A 21,601-nucleotide genomic window follows, 5' to 3' on the forward strand; every position below is an offset into this window, starting at 1 on the left:
GTAACAAACAACGGAGACAGTGAATTGTGTCTACGCAAGACTTCCATATGGACAGCTCTGTTAATAAAGGTTACAAAGGCAGGGAGGTTGGCTGTGTTCTGATTTCATGGCTGGGGAATCCGGGGGATTGGTAGATGTCAGATTTGGAGGTCAGACTCCAAGTTCCACCTTGGAGCTCTGGACTGCAATTTGGCTTGTGTAATGACTAGCAGTGCTTTCCAGCCAGGACAGACCTGAGGAGAAAGGCAAGTAAGGGGGTCGAGAGCATGGCTCTGGAGCCAAGAGGCGCCACCTTCTCAGGTCCATTTAACAGCCGCACCAGGCTGGGGCAGGGGCATTAGAAGAATGAGCACAAAATAATCTGACATTGGCCCTGGTCTAGTGGATATCAGGGTAGGAGGGAGAGGGACACATACATGTATCTGCCTGTGGCCACGAATCAACTGGGTTCACCTGAAAGGGGGGCTGGAAATGAAAAAAGGGATGGAGGGAGAGAAGAGATGAAGCCAAGACAAAGGTCTCTTATCAAGGCTCAAAGCTTTAATGTTCAGCTCTCAATTTAAAGGGGAAGGCCCAACCCAAAACCCCTCCTGGTTTCAGCCAGAGATGGGTGAGATAATCCATAATCCGTTCTTGGTCACAGCCAGAGATATCTCAAGGCAAGCCCAGGGGCAGTTCTGCTTCTGTGTTCTGTGCAGCTAGGGTGGGTAACTTCACCTAGAGCCTATCATTTGGTCTGTTGTGGTAAGCAAGGTCTCTCAGGCCTGCTCATGGCTGGGGCAAGGGCACACATACAAGGCACAGTGAGGGTGGCAGTTTGTCTTCATCAACATAGGGTCTCACTATGTAGCCCTGGCTGTTCTAGAACTCACTCTGTAGACCAGGCTGGCCTTGAACTCACAGAGATCTGCCTGCCTCTGTCTCCTGAGTCCTGGAATTAAAGGCGTATACCCCTATAGCTGGCAGGGTCAGTCATTTCATTAAGTCATTCATTCAGTTGGTACTCAAACCAACTGTCTTAGTTTGCCCAAGACCTTGCTCTGGGTATAGAGATAAAGTAGAGGGTAGGGGAGTTGGCTCTGTGGACAAAGTGTTTGCTGTGCAATCATGACTACCTGAGTGTGGATTTCCAGCACCCCTGTAAAAAGCCATGTGTGCAGATGTACGAATGTTGTAGCCCCAGTGCTGGGGACGGAAACAGATGGGTCCCTGGGGCTCACTGACTAGCCTGCCTAGCCAAGTAGAGAAACCCTGTTTCAAAAAATAAGGTAGAGAGTCACACACACACACACACACACACACACACACACACACACACCAGGAGCCACTATTCAAATACTAAATCATAGCCCCCTCTGTAGACTTACATAAATCTACTCTTGGTCTCCAGGCCAGATACACTGATTTGGTGTTTTGGAAAGTCCTCCCTAAACCTGAGGCTCTGAAGTGTAGTTATTATGAATTCTGGTACTGGTCTGGTAAAACAATAGCCAGAGATATGGAGTTGTAGCTCACCTCCTCCAGGAAGGCCACCCTGGTTAGCCCAATTCACTGGATCCATTAACTCAACCCCCAATGTACACCCTGAGTGGACTGTAATTTGGGGAGAGGGTGGGTTGTGGATTCACTCCCTCGGCTTCTGTGTGTGTTCCAGATTCTGTCATTGTGATGGCAGTCCCAGAGCCTTGTGACTCACATCTAGCTGGATTTGTTCAAATGTGGGAAGAGTGGCCCAGTTCCTTTGGGGAATGCAATTCATCTCTTAAAAGGAAGCCCCCTTTCCTTGGCTCCCTGATCACTAGGGAAGAGCTGGACACAGGCTACTCCCAAGGCAGCAAGAGGGGAACATGACCACCCTTTCTCCAGAAAACAGCCTCTCTGCCAGGCGGTCAGCTACTTTCATTCTGGTACGTACTTTGATTTGATTTGAAATAAGGTCTCTTCTGTGTTGCCCAGGCTGGCCTTGAACTTGTGATCCTTTGGCCTCAGCTTTCTGAGTGCTGAGATTATAAGCATCTGCCACCATACCTGACACACACATGTTCTTCATCAGTCCCAAGTGCCTGCCTCCCCATCCTCCTGGTTATAGCCGGACTCTTTGTCCCTGATGAATGGGAAGGCTGGCCATGGAAGGGAAAGCAAGGGCTGTTTCCCTTCAACAGCAACCACAGGTGAGACATCTATACCCCTTTTTACCTTAGAAAAGGGGGGAGGGGCCTTAGAACTCGGTATGGCTTCCTCCCCATACCGAGTCATTCTAAATTTATTGAGTTTTAGAGTTGCAGCCCCTGGGTGTTTTCTTTGGCGGTTTTTGCCAACAATTTTGGTGTGTGGCCACCAGGTGGCAGTAGTGCTTCTGTTACTAGGTCCCAAGACCAGTTAGTTAATAAACTATTCTGGTCCACCTGAGTCATGAAAATTTTCCACGCACGATTTTTCAAAATCAGAACTAATTACAGTGACCTTAACCAATCTCAAGACCCATTTGTCACACGATTAGTAGGGCGATACATAAAAATGCAAAATAGGCACTTGAGGTTTAAATGTCACATTTATCGACGATCACCAAGCATTGAATCTTTTCTCTGTATTTCTCCAGCTCTCCAAATTTAAAGAAATTTAATAATTTCTAATACTAATAATAATGAATAAGCTGCCACACAGCAGTCGGCGTGTACAGACGGTGTTGTAAATACTTTGTTTATAGTCATTTCTTCTCATCCCAGCCCTCTAAGATGGGATGTGATCCGGCTATTATCATTTGATAAGTGAGGAATTAGATCTTGGAGACTTTGCATCCTGACAGGCAGGTATCCAGTCAGTGGTGAAGCTGCTCTCCAGACCCAGGCAGTGGGCTGACCAGTTCTCCTTGTCGATTCATGAACACCCAAGTACGGAACTGATTGCCAGTGTCAGGGAGACCTTACTTCCCAAGGGCAGTCCATGGTCAAAGTTGCCTGTATCTCCTAGTTCCCCATTTCTCAGTGTTGGTCCAGCAGATACAGTGTGTGTGAGTTATTAAAGAGGGGTGTTCAGTCTAGGGAGGTGTCTCAGTGCTGAAGCACTTTTCTTGTAAATATGAGGACCAAGTTCAGATCCCAGAACCCATGTGAAATGTTGGGTCGGTATGGTGGCTCTCCTGTAATGCCAGTCTCAGAAGGCAGAGACAGGGGATGCCAGGAGCAAACTGACTAGGGAAACTTAGCCATATCAGTGACCTCTGGGTTTGATTGAGAGACCTTGCCTTATTGAATAAGGTCAAACAGACAATCAAAGATGATTCCCAGTGTCAACCTCAGGACTTCACATGTACTCATAAAATGGGCCCACATATGTGCATGCACACACACACACACACACACACCAACCACACTGACAGATAGAGGAAGTTCTTAGCCCACCTGACCTGCAGATAGGGAAACTGACCTGCCCGCAGTCAGCGGCTCACTGTTGCTTTTCAAGGCAAGTGTTTTTCTACTTCCTGACACCTGGCTCCTCACTCAGTCTGTGAGCCACAGCCTCAGTCACCCAGGAAACTGTTAGGAGTACGTCTCTGCAGGCTGTTTCCTCAAACTTTCTGAACCAGAAGACTCTCAAGTGATTTGAATACAGATTTAATTTAGAGCCCTGGGTCTACACATTGAGTTATTCAGAGAAAGATGGGGACAGTTCTGGCCAGCTGTTGGGTTCTGCCCAGCAGCTCATGTCTCTGTAATGTGGCATTTCACGGTCCCCTTCTCTTCAGCAGACACTCTGGGGAGTGGGGACCTTTTGCTCATCCTTAGTGTTATTTTGTAAATGCTTTTTAGGCACTGTCCTTACTACTCATACACAAGTGTGTTGTGCCTAACACACATGGGCCAGGCGTATGCACATCTCACCTGAATATTCCTGCAACCGGCTGGTTTATATTTTCAGGGAAGATAAAATAAAGCACATGAATTGTTTAATTTGTGCTCATCTTAATCTTTCTATTATCAAAACGGCACAACCATAGAAAAACATAAAATATGTTAAAAAGGAAAAAAAGAAATATTTATATTCCCTAACTTTCAAGAGAATCACGGTAGCTTTTTAGTTTCGTTTTGAGACTAGGTCTTATGCATCCCAGGTTGGCTTCAAATTCACTGCATAGCTGAGAATAACCTTGAACTTCTGGTCCTCCTGCCTCCACAGATTTGTGTAGTCGAACCAGGCATGTGGTTCTGGGGATCAAACCTGGAGCTTCCAGTGTGCTTGACAAATACACTACCAACTGAGCTACGTCCCTAACCTCAATGACTAATTTCTTCTTTAAATTTTATGCATATGGGTGTTTTGACTGTGAACATATCTGTGTACCACACATGTGCCTGGTGCCCAAGGAAGCCAGAAGAGGGCATCAGGTACCTGGAACAGGAGTTACTGGCAGACTGTGAGCTGCCATCTGGGTGCTAGGAATTAAACCTGGGTCCTCTGGGACAGCAGCCAGCACTCTTAACTGATGAGCCATCTCTCCAGCCCCACTGTTGTTTTTAATGGAGGGTGTTTTCTTGGTATTTTCTTCAGTATTTTTACTATTATTTATTTAGTTGCTGTTGTTCTTGAAGTAGGGTCTCACTGTGTAGCTTCATATGGCTTAGAAATCACTATGTAGGGGCTGGAGAGATGGCTCAGTGGTTAAGAGCACTGACTGCTCTTCCAAAGGTCCTGAGTTCAATTCCCAGCAACCACATGGTGGCTCACAACCATCTGTAATGGGATCTGATGCCTTCTTCTGGTGTGTCTGAATGTAGTTACAGTGTACTCATATAGATAAAATAAATCTTAAAAAAAAAAAAAGAAAGAAATCATTATATAGGCCATGGTGTCCTTAAACTCAGAGATTCACCTGCCTCCCAAGTGCTGGGTGGAATGACAGGCATGTGCCACTGTGCCCAACCTTCAGTCTTTTTAAAAGAATATATGCGGGTTTATGTGGTACAGTTTTTGTACTATATATATATATAACATATATATATATATATATATATATATATATATATATATATATATATCTCAAACACAGTATACAAGCAGTAGTACTGTGAATCCTGATCTGGCTGGACTAGAGAGCCCAGTGTGCAAATGGACAGTGCTACTGTCAGATCACAGACTACATGGAGAGGCAGTACTGGTGCATAAGGAGAATGTTAGGTTTCAAACTGTGTACTCTCTTCTTTTTTTTTTTTTTTTTTGTTAACATTTGTATGTTTCCAGATTATTGTTCGTGCCTTGTAAACATGATTTTATATGCCTCACGGTAGTCCACAGTATATAGAAAACATGGCTTACTTAATCATTCCCTTATTGCAGAGCAATGAGAGTACTTACATTTTTCATTTGGGTAAGTTACATACATGTAGTGAACATTACTGTCCTTCCTGGGTTTTCGTTTCCCACTTATTTTCAGCAATTTCCTCCGGATAGAGTATTCTAGAAGTGAGTCAGAAACTACGAATTTTGATCCCTCACAAAGTTCAGAGCCTAGCACTTGAAAACCGCCTTACATTACAAGGAAAGCCCACAGACTGCAGCAGAGGATTAATCTGGTTGTTCTCACCAGGAGAAGAGAAACCCCCCCATTGACAAGGCAGAATGGGACAGCTTCTTCGATGAGAACGGTCACTTGGCCAAGTCACGAGACTTCATTTGTACTAACATCCTGGAAAGGGTATGGTCCCCAGGTCACCTTCAGGCCCTGGCACTAGGGGGTGGCACAGAGGGCAGGGGTCAGGCATGGCATTGGGCAAAGCCCTCTAAGTAGGCATCTTGCTTGAGAGTTCATGACCTCCATGCCTAGGGACTACATCCCTTCGTGAGAACAGAAGCCTGGAAGTTCCTTACAGGGTATTACTCATGGCAGAGTTCCTGGGATGAGCGGCTCATGGTGGACAGCAAGAGGAGGTAGAACTTTCTAGATTCTCTTTCCATGGATAGCTGTTGGGGCTTCAGGTGGCAGTGGGGGTATGGGGAGGTGTACCCTCTCAGCCTAAAGATGCAGGTTTCTTCTTTATATGGATTCCTGATGCTTCCTGTGCAGGACCCACACGCAGGAGGTGTAGCGAGGTTTAAGCTGGCATCTTCTCACCAGTTCTATTGACCAAATAAGTCGCAGGCAGGGGCCTGTCCCACTTTCCCTTATCACCTTACTGCCAAGCCCACCCTTTTCTACACAACCTACTTGTGAAGGGCCCAATCCTTACTCCACCAACTGCTACTTCCAAGCCCCATGGCTGAACTGCCTCCTGAACGTAGGTTCCTCTCTGCCCTGCCAACATCTGTTCCCAGTATGGACTGCTCATGTCCTCGGGTTAACCAGTCCTGCAGGTGTATCTGCTGACATTTCAAGTAGCAATCCCTTTCCCAATCCTGGCTCCCTCACCCCAGAACCTTCCATCTGATCACATGACCGAGGGACTGTCTCAGCATTAGGGTTGTGATGACACATCATACTCAAAAGCAACTTGTGGAGGGTGGGGGTCTTATTCCATAGCTTACAGCTCTACATTGCAGCCCATCACTGAGGGAAGTCAGGGCAGGAGCCTGGAGGCAGGAGCCTGGAGGCAGGAGCCTGGAGGCAGGAGCTGATGCAGAGGCCATGGGGGGAATGCTGCTTACTGACTTGGTCCTCACATCTTGCTCAATCTGCTTTCTTTAGAGCAGCTGGGACCAACCCAGAGGTGGCACCTCCCACAGTGGGCTGGGCACTCAGCATCAATCATTAGTCAAGGAAATTAGGACAGGCTTACCCACAGGCTGATCTGGTGGGGGCATTTTCTTAATCAAGGTTCCTTCTTCTAAAACGGCTCTAGCTTGTGTCAAGTTGATAGAAAACCGATACCCAGGGATTCTCCATCAGCTCAAGCACTCTACCAGAGCTGGGTGTTCTTTTGGACTCTGCTCTTGGCTCATTCATTCACTCGTTCTCCATCCACCTACATTGGTCTCCCTATTATCTGTTTTCCCAAAGCCCCACCCTTGGGCCAGTGGGGTTGCTTGGAGGATAAAGGCATCTGCTGCCAAGCCCGAGGATCTGAGTTCAATCCCAGAGTGAATGGAGAGAGTGGACTCTCACGGTATGTCCCATGACTTCTACAAGTGTGTGGCACACAGACACGCGCGCACGCACACACACACACACACAACACACACACACACACAAACACACTGAATAAATAAATGCAAAAACTCTGCCCTTGCTTCAAGGCCAAGATCGAGCAGGGCACTGCTTGATCAATCAAGTGTGCCCTGATTGACTGGAGGATCTTCATAGGTGAGTAGCACGCAGTCTTTGAACTTGGAACAGCCTTGGGTTTGGGAGAGAATTCAATTTAAATTCTAGCATTAACATCTCACTCTTGAGTGAACTTCCCAGCTTAAGGCTTAGTCTCCTCCACTGTCAAATTTGGGGTCACAGGACAGTTCACAGAATGGTTACAATGATCTCATTATAGGGACAGGCATGTCACCGTGCACAGGGAAAGGAACAGCTATGGTTCATGTTGATGGGGATGCCACCCACTTCTGGGACCCTGGGACTTGGGCTTGCTGAGCCTGGAGCCTGCTGCTTCTCTCCCCTGTGGACAGCACACTGAGGCAGAGTCTGAGTCCTCATCTGTCTGTTAATGCTCAAGGTGGGCTGGGTCTGAATGATCCCACAGTGGATCGCTTCCTTCTTGGAGGTGTCCATCTTAGGCTGCCTGACTAAGTCTAAGGGGTCTGGAGCAGAAGGCAAGCTCAGCCCCAAGGCAGCACCCAGCCAGGATAGGGAAAAGACAATTCCACAAGGGACCAGCAGACAATAGTCTAGGACAGAAGAGATTTCGAGTGTCAGACCAGGTACCAAGGGCCCGAGGAACAGCCCACCTGATTGCCCAGGCAAAGTGCCACAAATGGGGGGTTGACAATAACAGACATTTTTTTTCCCTCTGGCATTCTGGAGGCAGAAGACAAGGTTGTGTGCTAGCATCCTGAGAAGGCGCTGAGAGACAGAAGGTTCTTCTCCACACCTCCCACAGAAGCTTCCTTGGCTTGAGGCTACATCCATTCACTCTCTGGTTCAGTGGACACATGCCCTCCAATCTTGCGTGTGTGTGTGTGTGTGTGTGTGTGTGTGTGTGTGTGTGTCTGTATATATACATGCGTGTGCGTGTGTGTGTTATGAAGACAGTTGTCATTTATAGGTCCCCTAGAAAATACAGAATGACCTCATCTTGAGATCCTAAAAGACCTCTTCTATAAATAAGACCATGTTACAGGTTCTAGAGGTTACATTTAGGATATGACTTTTAGAGGCTACCAGTCAGTTACTGGACCGACTAAATAAATTTTAGTCTTCCAGCATGAGTCTTTCCAACTGAGGGGGTACCACTCACTCTGCAGATGAGGAAACCATGGCTTAGAGAAGGGAGGCTAGCATCCCTCTGCAGATACTCTGTTGTTAAGTGGTGGCTGCAGGGTTCGGGTGCTACAGGGAGACCATAGATCCCCACATTAAATTGCCTTCACACTGTGCCAGCTGCATGTTGGGGAAACGCTTGTTCAAGGCTACTCAGGCTGAGGTGGGCGATAGCACTGCTATCTCCCCACCCCCATGACTTTGAACTAAATCAGATCTGAACTGGATGGGAGGAGAATTTGGAGGCAAGGGGAAGGCCAGACCAGCAGGGTATGGTGATGAATTGAGGTGGGGACCAGGTGGGCAAGGCTACCCTATTCCCCTGAGCTCAGCAGCTGCTGCAGCCGAACTGTCCCCTCTTGGAAGGGGAAGGCCACCTTACTCAGCCCCAATGCTGTTCTCTCAGGAGGAACTATAACTCCTTGTGCCAGATGTATGAGAAAATCCAGCCCCTGCTGGAAAACTTACACGGGAACTTCACAGAGACTCGGAACAACATCGGTGAGCAGAGGGGGAGGGCTGGGCAGAGAGGGCAGGAGCCATTCATGTCTTTTTTTCCTGGTCATTTCCAGGCACAGGTGACTCCTGGGGCTTGGCAACTGTCTTGGTTTTGGCCTGGGATTTTCCTAGCCAAACCTGGGTCAATCCACTCTCCCGTGCCCATGGGTATTCCTAGGTGTGCTTCCCTGCTGCCACGTGCTAGCTCTGTTGCTTTTGTCTTCCTCTCCCCACCCCCATGACTTTGAACTAAATCAGATCTGAACTGGATGGGAGGAGCATTTGGAGGCAAGGGGAAGGCCAGACCAGCAGGGTATGGTGATGAATTGAGTGTGGGGGGCTAACATGCCTTTTGTAGCCCCCAGCTAGGATTTTTCTTTTAGGACCTGTCCTATACTGGGGGAGATGACATAATTCTTGCTTTCTATGCTGGAGATGACTGACTGTCACTTCTGTCCCTTGCTCTGATCTAGCATATGACATCCAGAAGCTGTATGATAAAGACCCCCTGGGCAATGTACTTATGGACAAGAAGAAACTGGAGAAGACTCTGCTGCTGAGTTATGTCTGCAATACAAAGGCTGGTGAGCTGGGGGTGGAACCCCAGCCCATACTTGCTGCCTCCTTTCTGGACCCTGGCCCAGGGCCCATTAGCTCCTCCTCACAGGTGCCCTCCCCTGCAGAGTACCAGCGAGGCTTCCATGAGATGGTGATGCTTTTCCAGCTGATGGTGGAGCACGACCATGAGACCTTCTGGCTCTTCCAGTTCTTCCTGCAGAAAACAGTGAGGACTAAGCCGGGCTCAAATCTCCTCCTCCCCACCACCAATGAAGCCCAAGGCACTGACAGCCTCAGACACTTCCTCCAGCCCCCAAACACCCTGTAGGTATTCGGGTGTGCGGTAGAAGCCTCAGAGCTCTGGAGAGCTGTTCTGGGGCCCATTCTTACCAGGCCCAGTGGTGGCACCCTCTGCTGGCCTTTCATTCCTTAAACACAGATTTCCCTTCTGATCCCTTATGGCTCCCCAGGACTCAGAATACAATCCAGTAGCCTTTGTCAGGTCTCCAAGGGCACCTTTTGTTCCTGCCTTCTCCTGTCCTCCCCCCCCATCCCAACTCCAATGACATATAATCCAGACATCTGGAAGGACCCAGTAACCAGATGTACCCTACTCTACACCCAGGATGAGGATATTGCCATCTGAAAAGATGCCACCTTCTAGAAGCTTCCCATGACCCTGCCTCTCTTTGCACCCCTGCGATAATATGTTTGCTGAACCTCTCCTCTCAGCTCTGACCTGATCACTGGGGTCACCGCCACATGCTGGACATCTTTGTCGCTCCACCTCACCCCTATATGTTTAGATGCACATGAATACATGGCTGCCCACAGATGATTTACACATGTGCAAACAGGCGTGGGGCACACACAAATCAGAGACCACACACACACAACACACACGCACGGAAGTGGATGAACCGGACACATGACCCCTCATAGTTGGGAGTGAGAGATTGGCTTCCTTCCATGGTGCCCTCACCTTGAACTAGGAGGACTGAACCCTGGTCCCATCTTGTGCAGGAGCACAGTTGTGTCATCAACATCGGCGTAGGCAAGAACCTGGACATGCTCAACAGCTTGATCACTTTACTGGACCCTGAATTTGCTGAACACCTCAGTGAGTGGTCCACACCTACTATTACTTCTCAGGACAGCAGGTAGGCCGTGGGAGGGCCAGACACATGCAGGAGGGGAGGACCAACGTGGAGAAGCCTGGGTCTGTGATGTTAAACTTGTGCTCCGAACGGACTCCACGGCTTGTTGGGAAAGTAACAGGTGACATTTTCATGTTTCCTATGTCTCCTGTTGTGTGGTGGCTTAAGCACCTGCTTCTCTCCCCACAGAAGGGAAGGGCTCCGGAGCTGTGCAGTCCCTCTTCCCATGGTTCTGCCTCTGCTTCCAGCGTGCCTTCAAATCCTTCGATGACGTCTGGAGGCTGTGGGAGGTAAGACGCATGCAGCCGGGGGACACTTAAGGTAGACTGTACCCCTCCTGCGTTAGGAGAGAAGCTGCAAGTTTTCCTGCTTCCCTTTCTTCTTGGCTATGGCTGGTTCTCTGTGATTTGGAGTTTAACTGGGTTATCAACCCGACTCCTGCCTTGCTGGAGAACGCTAGGGCATCTGTCCATCAACTGTGATGCCAGACTCCACTGACCTTCTATAGGGCAGTTAACAGAGGCACCGCCAGCTGCTCCCACCCTCCCCTGCTATCTGCTGTCTTCTTTCACTGCCCTTCCTTGGCCTTTCCCTCCTCTAGAATGCTGGCTTGCTTCTCTTAGAACCCGCTTCCCCACAAGGCAGGCCCCAAGGACACCTGAAGTCTTCCAACAACAGTCCCTCGGGCCACCAGCAGATGATCCCCCTTAGGAGCAAACCCACCAACTGTTGCTGTCCTGCCTCACAGCTGTTCCTAGTTAGAGAGTCCAGCCCAACTGCCAGCCTGGCATGGACTGTTGCAACATGCAGCTCCCACCTGGCTCACCCTTTCATCCTGGTTTGCCAGCCTCCAAGTTCAAATTGAGTATAGCACCCCTGTCACCGATTCTTGGGAAGCCCTGGATTGCTAAACTTCCATTCAAATTCTAGTTTTTCCATATCCTGTTGTGAGCCTGTGGGTTTGTGGTGGCTTGTTGCCCCCCAGGATATCCTGGTCTCAGGCAATGGGGTTGAAGCCTGCTGGTTGCCCACAGGTCCTGCTGACGGGGAAGCCCTGCAGGAACTTCCAGGTGCTGGTGGCCTACAGCATGCTACAGATGGTGCGCGAGCAGGCACTGCTGGAGTGTATGAGCGGAGACGCCATTCTTATGGTGAGAGTGCCCTTGGCCAGATCCCCTGCCAGCTTAGAGTCTGATCCCTGCACCCATCTCACAGAAGGATGTAGGCCCACGGTACTCTGCTTTATGGTAGCTTTTGCCTCCAGAGGAGAGCAGGTGATGAGAGCGGAAGTCTGGAGCTCCATGATGATGGCTTTTAGTAGAATAGCCTCAAACGCCAAACGCCCTGCAGCAGTGACAGAGGCTGTGCTGGCTTACCATCTAAATAAGCATGTGAAGAAACTGAGGCCTTGAATGGTCTAACCACTAGACTCTACTGCCTTGGCCGTGTAGCAAAAGGGCCTATGCTTTCTTTAGATATGCTTTAAAAGCCAGCTGAAGTTGGGGGGGGCGGGGAGGAACACCTTAGGTGGTACTCCACCTATAAGCCAAGTCTTCCTTAGGAAGCTGAGACAGGTAGCAGAACCCCAGGGTTTCCGAGACACCGGTGTGAAGGCTATGTTTGTCATAACCCCAAAGCATACAATTAGCAGACACCGTGGCAGGTTGTGGAGACCTCAAGTGCTCCCCAATAACTGCTGTGAGTAGTAGCTTTCTTACCTTTGTGCTGCCTGTGCTCAAAGGCACAAGGAGAAGTGTTTGTTTACACACACACACATACACACACACACACACACACACACACACACACACATTCACTCACCATGCACACGCATCCCCCCTTCCCTAGGCCTGCAACAGTCTTATCGACCTTGATGCAGATGAGCTGATCTCGGCTGCCTGTGTGGTTTATGCTGAGCTCATGCAAAAGGAGGTAAGCTGACCAGTGGTTTGTCCTCCTCCTTTGTCATTTTCCTCCTCTTCTTCCTCCTCTTCTTTATCCTCCTCTTCTTTCTCTTCTTCTTCCCCTTCTCTTCCTCCTCTTCCTCCTCTTCTATCTCTCTTCCAAGAATCCTTCCCTGACTATAGCGGTCACACCTGGCTTCAGAGCCACTCTGCCATGTTCCCTCCCACCAGCCTATGGAAGCTGCATGGCCGGCTCATTATTGATATCCTCAGGAAGTCTGATCCCTGGGCTCGCAGCCTTCATTTCACATTCCCTATGTCCTTCCCAAGGGGTTTAAGTATAGACCTGGACCTCCAGGGATTCAGGAGAATGTCACCAGCTGGACAGACTGGAGTGAGAACAAAATCTGATAGTGTCTGTCTACATCACACCTTCCTGGCTCCCCTCATCCCCAGGTTCCTCAGCCGTTACAGGAGTTTTTTCTCTAAGGACGCCGACAGTCATAGTGGACACATGCCCTCGATGGACTGGATGAAGGCAACGTTTCGACTCTGGGGTCAGGGTCAAGTCTAATAAGTACTTGGAAGGGGACACAGACAATACAGCACCATAGAAACCACCTCTGGACTATTGATGTGTGGTAGTCACGTGTCTCCTTTGACCTTGGACTGCATGATGGTTGAGACCGTGTAGTAAGTGAGCGGACTTCAGTGAAGCTAGGGAGAAGACACACTGAGACAGAACCCTGTGGGTTGGCTACTTTTCCCAACTCATGGGTCTTCAGAGGTGCAACTTGAAAGCAAATGGGCCCGGTAGGACAATTCTGAAAGCCTCCCAGACACATGTCACAGACAAGAGTGCGTATACAGGGATCACCACACCCAAGACTTGAGCTCTAAGGAGAGAGGAGTTCTGGCCTTTTCACCTGTCCTCACTACCCCCTTACTCTCAACGTCAAATTCTCTCCCATGCCCCAGGCTTCTCACCATCTATGGAAGAGCCAACCCAAAGCCCTGGCCATTAGGCTGTTCCCCTCCTGGTCTCAAAGTCCACCTCATAACTCCACCTTTATTTCTCCATCTCCAAGGGTCTAATGATCTAAGCCGAGCTTCCCAGGCTTCCTCATCCTCTCCTGAGACTGCATTCTAGCCCTTGCCCAGGAAACTACTCTTCCCTGGAGCAAGAGGGACGTGTCTCCTAGGCCATGCCATAGTCCACAAGTTCCATGCCTACCAAGGCTTTGGTGAGCTTTCATGCCAGTAAACATGGAGAGGGGAACGGACCTACAGAGGGGCTGGGGTTGGCAAGGTACCTCAAAGTTGCACACTGGCAGGCACACACACACACACTTACAGGTACTAGATTTTTCAGGGAGGCCTGTGGGTCCATGGTTTTTCAGCAGATCCCAATCCCTGAGGTAAAAGTACAACCATCCTTTTCCCAACTCTAACTGACAATACCTCGTTCCTGATCCTCTCTGTCTTCCTCTTAAATGACGGTCCTCCATACTTGCCCAACCCTGTCTCTTAGCTGTTGTTTTTGAAGGAGGTGGAGATGCAGAATAGGGGAGCCCTGTCCTGCCGGCTGGGTTTTCTTTGCATAGTTAAGAAGGGAACATCTGCTAGCAGCAGAGCACGTGGGTAAATTCATGCGCTGTGCTCTTCTTAGCTCTACGTCCTCAAGACAAGACAGTGTAGATCAGTATTGTTTGGTTCTTGCTGTTTTGTTTTGTTTTACCATATGAAGTAAAACATTCTTGACTTAACCTTGGCATGCGTGGGAACAGCAGTTTCATACTCTTTCGTGGCCTTTTGACGTAATGGCATGTGTTATCCCATTACTTTTAGTTTGGATATTCACACAATGCCACCCAGCTCAAGAAATAAATAAATAAATAAATCCCTCAGCACTTCTAAGACATGACTCCAGCCTGTCTTTCTTTTTTACTATTTATTTTATTCTTAGTCATGTGCATATGGATGTAAGTGCTTGTGTCTGGATATACGCATCTGAGTACACCCAAGGAGGCCAAAATAGGACATCAGAACCCCTGGAGCTGGAATTACAGGCAGGTGTGAGCAACCCAGCGTGAGTGTTGGGAACCAAACCTGGGTCCTCTGCAAGAGCAGAGTATACTCTTAACCACGGAACCTGAGCCATCTCCCCAGCCCCACAAACCTGTTTCAAACATCACTGGAGATGTTGGCAAGATGGCTCAGAGGTTAAATACCCTCACCTTTAAACTTGACAACTTGAGTTTGATCCCTGGAACTCACATGGTAGGAGTAACTAAATCCCAATAGCTGTCTTCGCTGCCTATATGCTGTGGTATGGATAAGTTCATCCCACCCCACCCCACACACACTTAAATAAACAAAATGTTTTTAAAAATCACTGGAGTCCCATGGTTGGTTACAGTCTTTTCCCCCTTGGCTGAAGTAGGGGTGCTGTTCCCAGAGTCTGTCTTGCTACGATCCATCCCCCCTGAATTTCACATCCTTCCTTACAGTTCCTTCAAGGATCCTCTTGGCTCCTGGGGAACATGTTTGAAATCTCTGTGATGTCTTAAAGATGAGGGGCTTCAACCATGGAACAGTGAACAGTCCAGGTATAGATAAAGCCTAAGCTTAGGCATAGGATACGAAGTCCGAGCCGCCACTCATCTGCCACACTCCCAGGGGGCCAGCAGGCCATGGCTAAGACCTTCTTCTTTTTTTCTTGTTATATATAACCTGAGTCAGGTATCTGTGAATTGAATCAATTATATCACCCACTGGGCTTCTCCTAGTAAGGTCTGGTCTAGCACTGAATCAATTATATCACCCAGTGGGCTTCTTCTAGTAAGATCTGTGAAAAAGCCCTAGTGTCATCACACCTAACGTCAGCATCGTTAAAGGGCCGGTAGTTGGTATAAAAGGTTACTTCAGTACACACTAAGTACTATATTGATGTGTTCAGACTTCATTAAAATACCTCATCCCAGGTCATCCATAAAGAGAAATCCTTGGCTGTTACCCTGTTATCAGGAAGCTGGGACGTTCCTGATGAACCAGCCTGTTTCCATTTTGGACTTGAAAGTCATCTTATAATAAAGACAAAATCCTGTTCATGATTAAATCTGTTTCTTGAGGATTGGGCTATGCCCCACTTGTAACCTTAACTTCAAATGGCTCAATACTGCCTGTTCCAGAAAATGGCAACCATGTTTCAAAAAATTCTAACCACCTTTCAACTCCTTGTTTCAAAAGGTTATTGTAACCACCTGTTGTCATGACTATCTTGTTACATTCGGCTTCTGTAATCCCACCTACTTGCCTGCCAAACACCGCATTTGGAAACCCTCTACCCTGAGCTATAAAAGCCCTTATTTTCCCCACGTCCAAGGCTGGACTCCTGAACTCTGTCTTAAGGGGAGGCAGCCTGTGTACATAGATTAAAAAGCTTGCTTTAATTAATTTGACCGTGATACTTTGGGTTGGTGTTCTCCCCTGTGCATCTTTGGGATTAACACTTCCAATACAGGACACTGGCTAATTAAGTATGTGGTGTGTTCCACACATGGCAAGGTGGGTAAGGGCATCTCCCTTCAAACTCTGTTCAACTGTTTGTTTTTGTTGTTTGAGACTGTCTTGTGTAGCCCAGGCTGACTTGGGACTCCTTATGTAGCTTAGGATAACCTTGAGCTTTTACAACTCTGGCTTCTACCTCCTCAGTGCTGAAATGACAGGCTTGTGCCACCAAGCCTGGTTTAGACGGTGCTGAGAATCAAATGCAGGGCCTCATGGATGCTAGGAAAGCATTCTACCAGCGAGCTAAGCTCCCAGCTTGTCTTTATTAGGGTAATAACCCCACTCATAAGGGTGGAGCCCTCATGACAATGACAATCATGTCTCTGGAGCTCCACCTCCTCACGCTTCATAAGTTTCACTATATGAACCTGAGGGGACACCAACATAGACAATAGCATTATTTGGGAGCTGCCTGCTGTTCTAGTTCCAACTGTTTGGATAAAAGCAACACAAACACTGTTCCTGTGGCCCTCAGAGTTGAGTGGGGGCCAGGTAACCCTACAATGACAGTCTTGGGCTGTTCCTGGTTTTCCTAGGGGTCTGCTATCCTCCATTACAGATTCAGTCTTCTTCAGGCCAGTCTCTCACCTCAAAGACCACCCTGTGTTCCGTAATTAAGGATCCACAAATAGGCTAAGATTCTGAAGAGCCAGGTTGTTAAGAGGTACGCAGGAGGCTCCACCCATCTTCTCCTTTCCTTCTTTCAGCCAGTTATTTCTTCAGTAAATTTTGGGGAAGCTCCTAGGTAGCCATACCCATTATATCAAGGCTCTCTGGATGGGAGGAAAGTTGGGTGGATGCTGAGAGCAAGGCTAGGCTGGAGCCCAGGGTATGCATTACTAACTAGATGGAGAGGTAGGGTAGCCTGTCAGGAGAAGACAACAGGAACATCAGTATGGCATATTGCTATTCTCTTCTGACAGACTCTGGAGCTTTCCCGCCTCTCCACCCAGAGCTTCCCCCAGGATCATTCTAGAAATAAGCATCGCAACTTTTTATTTTCTGAACTACCACATAAAAGAAACTCTTGGAGATGGGAGAATTAATAAGTACCCAAATCTTAAAGACCTGACCCTCACCTGCAGTGATATGCAAATTGTACCCAAACACCCACAGTGCAGTATTCAGAGGCTGGAAGTAAATAGATGCAAATGTATGCAACAATTATGCAAACAAGGGCAGCCCCAGATTAATGGCCCCCATCCTTCAACTAGGCAGCAGCTGTCTCTTCAGGGATAAGCATGGGTGGCAGGGCTGAATGAACTGTTAGAAGCATCCTGAGGAAGGGTCAACTCTCAGGTCAAGAGGGGAGATTGTTCAGATACCTGCCTTGCTGACCCTCTGCTCTGGAAAGCCTCCGTGTGTTTATCATCCTGGCAGGATGTTTTCTGAAGGGTCCTGGTCTTAAGTTTGGGTTTTTTTTAAACTTCTTATTGATTCTTTGTGAATTTCACATTATGCACCCCAATCCCACGCATCTCCCCATCCCTCAATATCTGCCCTCCACCCTTGCAATCTCCCCCCACCCAAAGAAAACAAAAAATAAAAGTATGTAAAAATAAAATCTCACCGTGGGAGCTGCAGTGTGTTTACGGTGTGTCACACACTATGCCCTTTTGCCCAAACAGCTTGGTTTGTGAATGTTCATTGCAATGACTCATTGGTCTGGTTCCAGGCCTCTGGCTTCTGCTACACTGTCTGTCAATACTGGATCCTCACCAGGACTCCTTTCAGACATCCTGTTGTTGCCCTGTGTCATGGAGATGTCAAGGACTGGTCCCTTCCCATACTCCAGAAATTCACAATGGGGTAGATGTTGTGCAGGTCAACTCACCGCCCTGGATCTGGGCCTGGGAGGTAGCTGAGTTGGTTGGTCATCCTGCCAGCTCTCCTACCTGGGGACCACCAGAACCAGCTCCTGCTTTGCCCAAGCAAAGGACAGGGCCTAATCTTGGGGCCGGCTCTCCCCTGCCCACTCAACAGAGCCAGTTCTGCCTCACTGTCCAGGTGAGATTTGGGGCCCAATATCCTGAGTGTTGTAGCCAGTGAGGAGTGAGGCCAGTTCACCAGCTCTCATGCCCTGGGGCCAACTCTCCCAAGATTCTCAGGCAAGGGGCAGGTCCTCTTCTCACTCTTGCTCTTAGGGCCAGTTTACCAGTACCCACACCAGGGCCAGCTCTACTGTGCTGCCCTGGTGAGGTGCAGGATGGGGTTCTGGGAAACACTCCCTGGAGTGCAGCCAATGAGGAACAGGGCCAGTTGTGTGCAACCCTCAGACATCAACATGGCCCCAACGAGGCAACCCAGACCAGGGGCATCCTCAAGATCTTTGGTAGTAACAGGGGCCAAGGACCCTGCCTGGGGGTCCATAGGATATCCACAGATACCTGCAGCTGCAGGGCCACAGACCCAGACATGGCCAGGACACTACCATGGCCTCAGGTGGTAGCCCAGGCTACTCCTATCAGACTGTTTGTCACCATCCTCTCATCTCCAGTTCTTCCTCTCTTCATTGTGCACAGATCATTTCTCTTCTCTTCCTCTCCCATCTCTCCACCACATACTTACTCATTATGGTAGTGGGCAGGGGTCCTCTAGCCTGTCTTCTGTCTGCCTTTGCCACATGGTGGTGGGCAGGGGCTTGAGTCTCCGCTTTAATGCTAGACACTGTTTTGTGACACTATTCCTAGAAAGCCAAAACAAACCTATTCACCCCAGATAGGGAACTGTTGACACACAAAGTAAGATACCACAAAAGTCCAATCGGTGTTCCCAGGGAGGCACGAGCAAATGTCTACTAACCCTCAATAAGGAACCTATGACAGACCAAAGTAAGGACGTTCATTTGGTGAGTCAATAAGTTTAATGGGAGTTACGTACAAAAGGAAGTGTGGATGAGTGGTTACTTACAGGAGAAGAAATAACTCAAAGTCTGCTGTATCACCAAAGTCCACCCCAGTATGGGTGAAGAGCTCATGAGAACTGGAAACCTGGAGCCCACTGCACAACTTGTAGGCAGCTCAGCAGATTGGAGAGTATCTCCTCCAGGTAGATCAGTTGGTCTGAACCTCTTCTGGGCAGCTCAGTTTATCTGAGTGTCTTTTAGCAATCTTTCTTGTTTACATAAGCTTGGGGGGGGGGGGAATCTAGTACTTCTGAAGAGTTTCAGGGACTTCCTGAAGCTTCTGAGGTGTTTACTTCCAGCTTCTGTGCTGAATAGAGTATTCCATGGGTATCATAACGATCTTCCATTTTAGATGGGATGTTTTATCTGGGAGGAAACTGCTGCACAGCAGGCTCTGTCTGGACTTCTGAGGAACGGCGGTGATGACAGTGAAGGTGAAGGTGACAGAGGTAAATGCAGAGACAACGGTGGACATAAACAGTTGGAAATACAGATGGTTGTTGGCCATGGTCATGCCATTTTGTAAAACTCCTTCCATCTTGGTTAAACCATGACAATTCCTGAAACCAAAGTAATTTCTTTCCAAGAACTAAAGGCTCTGTCTGGACTTCTGAGGAACGTAACGTGTTAACCTAGATCCTTTCTGTTTCCACTCTTCTGACCACACCCCCAACCCCAAGCAGCCAACCACGAGAGGTGTTCATTGATCACCGGACATTCTTTTCTCTTTCTCATCCCATATTCTTTTTTTTGTTTGTTTGTTTTGTTTTGTTTTTTGTTTGTTTGTTTTTCGAGACAGGGTTTCTTTGTATAGCCGTGGCTGTCCTGGAACTAACTCTGTAGACCAGGCTGACCTGGAACTCAGAAATCCACCTGCCTCTGCCTCCCAAGTGCTGGGATTAAAGGTGTGCGCCACTACGGCCCAGCTTATCCCATATTCTTTAACTAGCCTTATTTCCCTAGGTAGTCCTAGTAACAGTCAATGTGGACCCCAAAATGAAGATTTTCAGTGCCCTTTTTCTACTCCCTCTTCTGCTCTTCAACTATCCTAGTCTGTAAGTCTATACGCTAGACAACAGGTCTGATTTTCTTAAGGTAGAGACCCCTCATTGCAGGTCTCTTCCCGGATAAAGCATGTGCTATGGCTGGATTGCTCACTCTCTTCTCTGTCTTTCCTTCTCCCCAAGCTTACAAGGTCCTTGATTTAAGATGGTTCACTACAGAACTTCTCAATTTTACACTTTTACAAATGTGATACATATGCTGTTGAAAGCATAGCTCTAATTACTGCTTTTTTAAAACTTTCGTTCTGTTTTTCAAGGCACTAAAGATTGAACCTAGGGCTTCATTCATGCAGGGCAAGTGCTCTATCATTGAGCTATATGGCCATCTTTTTTTTTTTTTTTTAAGACAGGGTCTAGCTAGGTCTCCCAGGCTGTCCTCGAACTTAAGATTTTTTTTCTTTTTGCCTCAGTTGCCCAAGTACGTGAGATTATGTGTCTTCGCCAACAGACCTGGCTGAGTTTTACATTTTCGTTTCTTCTCAGGCTACCCATAGACGGCAGCACATCCTCTTTCACTGCATCCCTACACTGTGACGGTCCATACGTTTGAATGTAGATGCCTATTCTCATTAGGGCGTTTTCAGTCTTGTCAAGGCACAGGCCTATGAGGAGTGTGTGGCTGAGAAGACGGCCAGGTTGGAGGTGAAGGTGAAGTTTTGGTGATGTTGGTGATGTGAACAATCGCAATGGTGGCCACAGAGATAAGAGTGGGTTTGGGGATGGTCACGGGTACGGACAGAGGCAGTACTGGCACTAGTGATAGCAGCAGGATAGCAGGTAAGAGGCCAGATGCTGTGAGCAAATGCATCAAGGCAAGACCGTGGAGAGATTCCTCCACCTTGTATTCTTGCTGAGGCCATTTTTGGTTTAACTTGAATCTGATCTCCCCGATGGAGAATGCCATGGAATATTATCCAACTCCAGTCTAGGAACCCAGGGTCCAGATGCACCAGCTAACTTAGCCTCTGTTAAAAATGCTTGCTTGCCAAGCAGGATTCCAGGATGTGGTTTTTACCTTTAAAAACTCCTTACCGTAAACACTTGGCACTAGACTTGGGTCCTGAATACCCAAGTGTAATCCCAACCGGTTGGAATAAAGACTTTCAATTAGCTATAAACTGTCTGAGTGGTCATCTCTAGTGGGCTTCCTCACACACAAGGAAGAGGTGATGGAGGTCATGTTAATCACCGCCATCATGGAAAGGATGTCACCGTAAGGATAAGGAAAGTCATGGTGAGGAGTGGTGTGGCGTCTGATTAGTCTCATGATGGGGCTATCCAAAGGCCCTAGGATGCTGACAGTATGGCTTAGTCCAAGCTCAAAGGCCCTAACCATGGAGGTCAATGGTGTGATTTACTCTGATGCTCTAAGGCTGAAAACCAGAGGTCATGGTGTAAGTCCTAGAGTCTCAGGACCACTGAGCCTGCAGTTCTGATGTTCAAACCAGCAGGCTACTACCTAAAGTCTAGCTGCTACCTAAAGCTAACCATCACAGCCAGATGACACTACAGGAGTGTCCCAAAAG

General features: G+C 48.2%; 1 protein-coding gene across 1 annotated transcript; it reads left to right on the plus strand.

The window, feature by feature from the left end:
• The first annotated feature begins 1,716 nt into the window (after positions 1–1,716).
• On the plus strand, positions 1,717–13,170 carry Tbc1d21 (TBC1 domain family member 21). The gene is made up of 11 exons (XM_076925530.1): positions 1,717–1,907; positions 5,585–5,692; positions 5,822–5,925; positions 8,826–8,920; positions 9,391–9,501; positions 9,601–9,701; positions 10,499–10,595; positions 10,822–10,922; positions 11,667–11,783; positions 12,481–12,564; positions 12,993–13,170. The coding sequence occupies exons 1-11, from the start codon at positions 1,848–1,850 to the stop codon at positions 13,023–13,025; spliced, it is 1,011 nt and encodes a 336-aa protein (XP_076781645.1). The 5' UTR covers positions 1,717–1,847; the 3' UTR covers positions 13,026–13,170.
• Positions 13,171–21,601: the final 8,431 nt, after the last annotated feature.

The sequence above is a fragment of the Arvicanthis niloticus genome, chromosome 26 (genome assembly GCF_011762505.2).
Source record: "Arvicanthis niloticus isolate mArvNil1 chromosome 26, mArvNil1.pat.X, whole genome shotgun sequence".
Taxonomy (NCBI): domain Eukaryota; kingdom Metazoa; phylum Chordata; class Mammalia; order Rodentia; family Muridae; genus Arvicanthis; species Arvicanthis niloticus.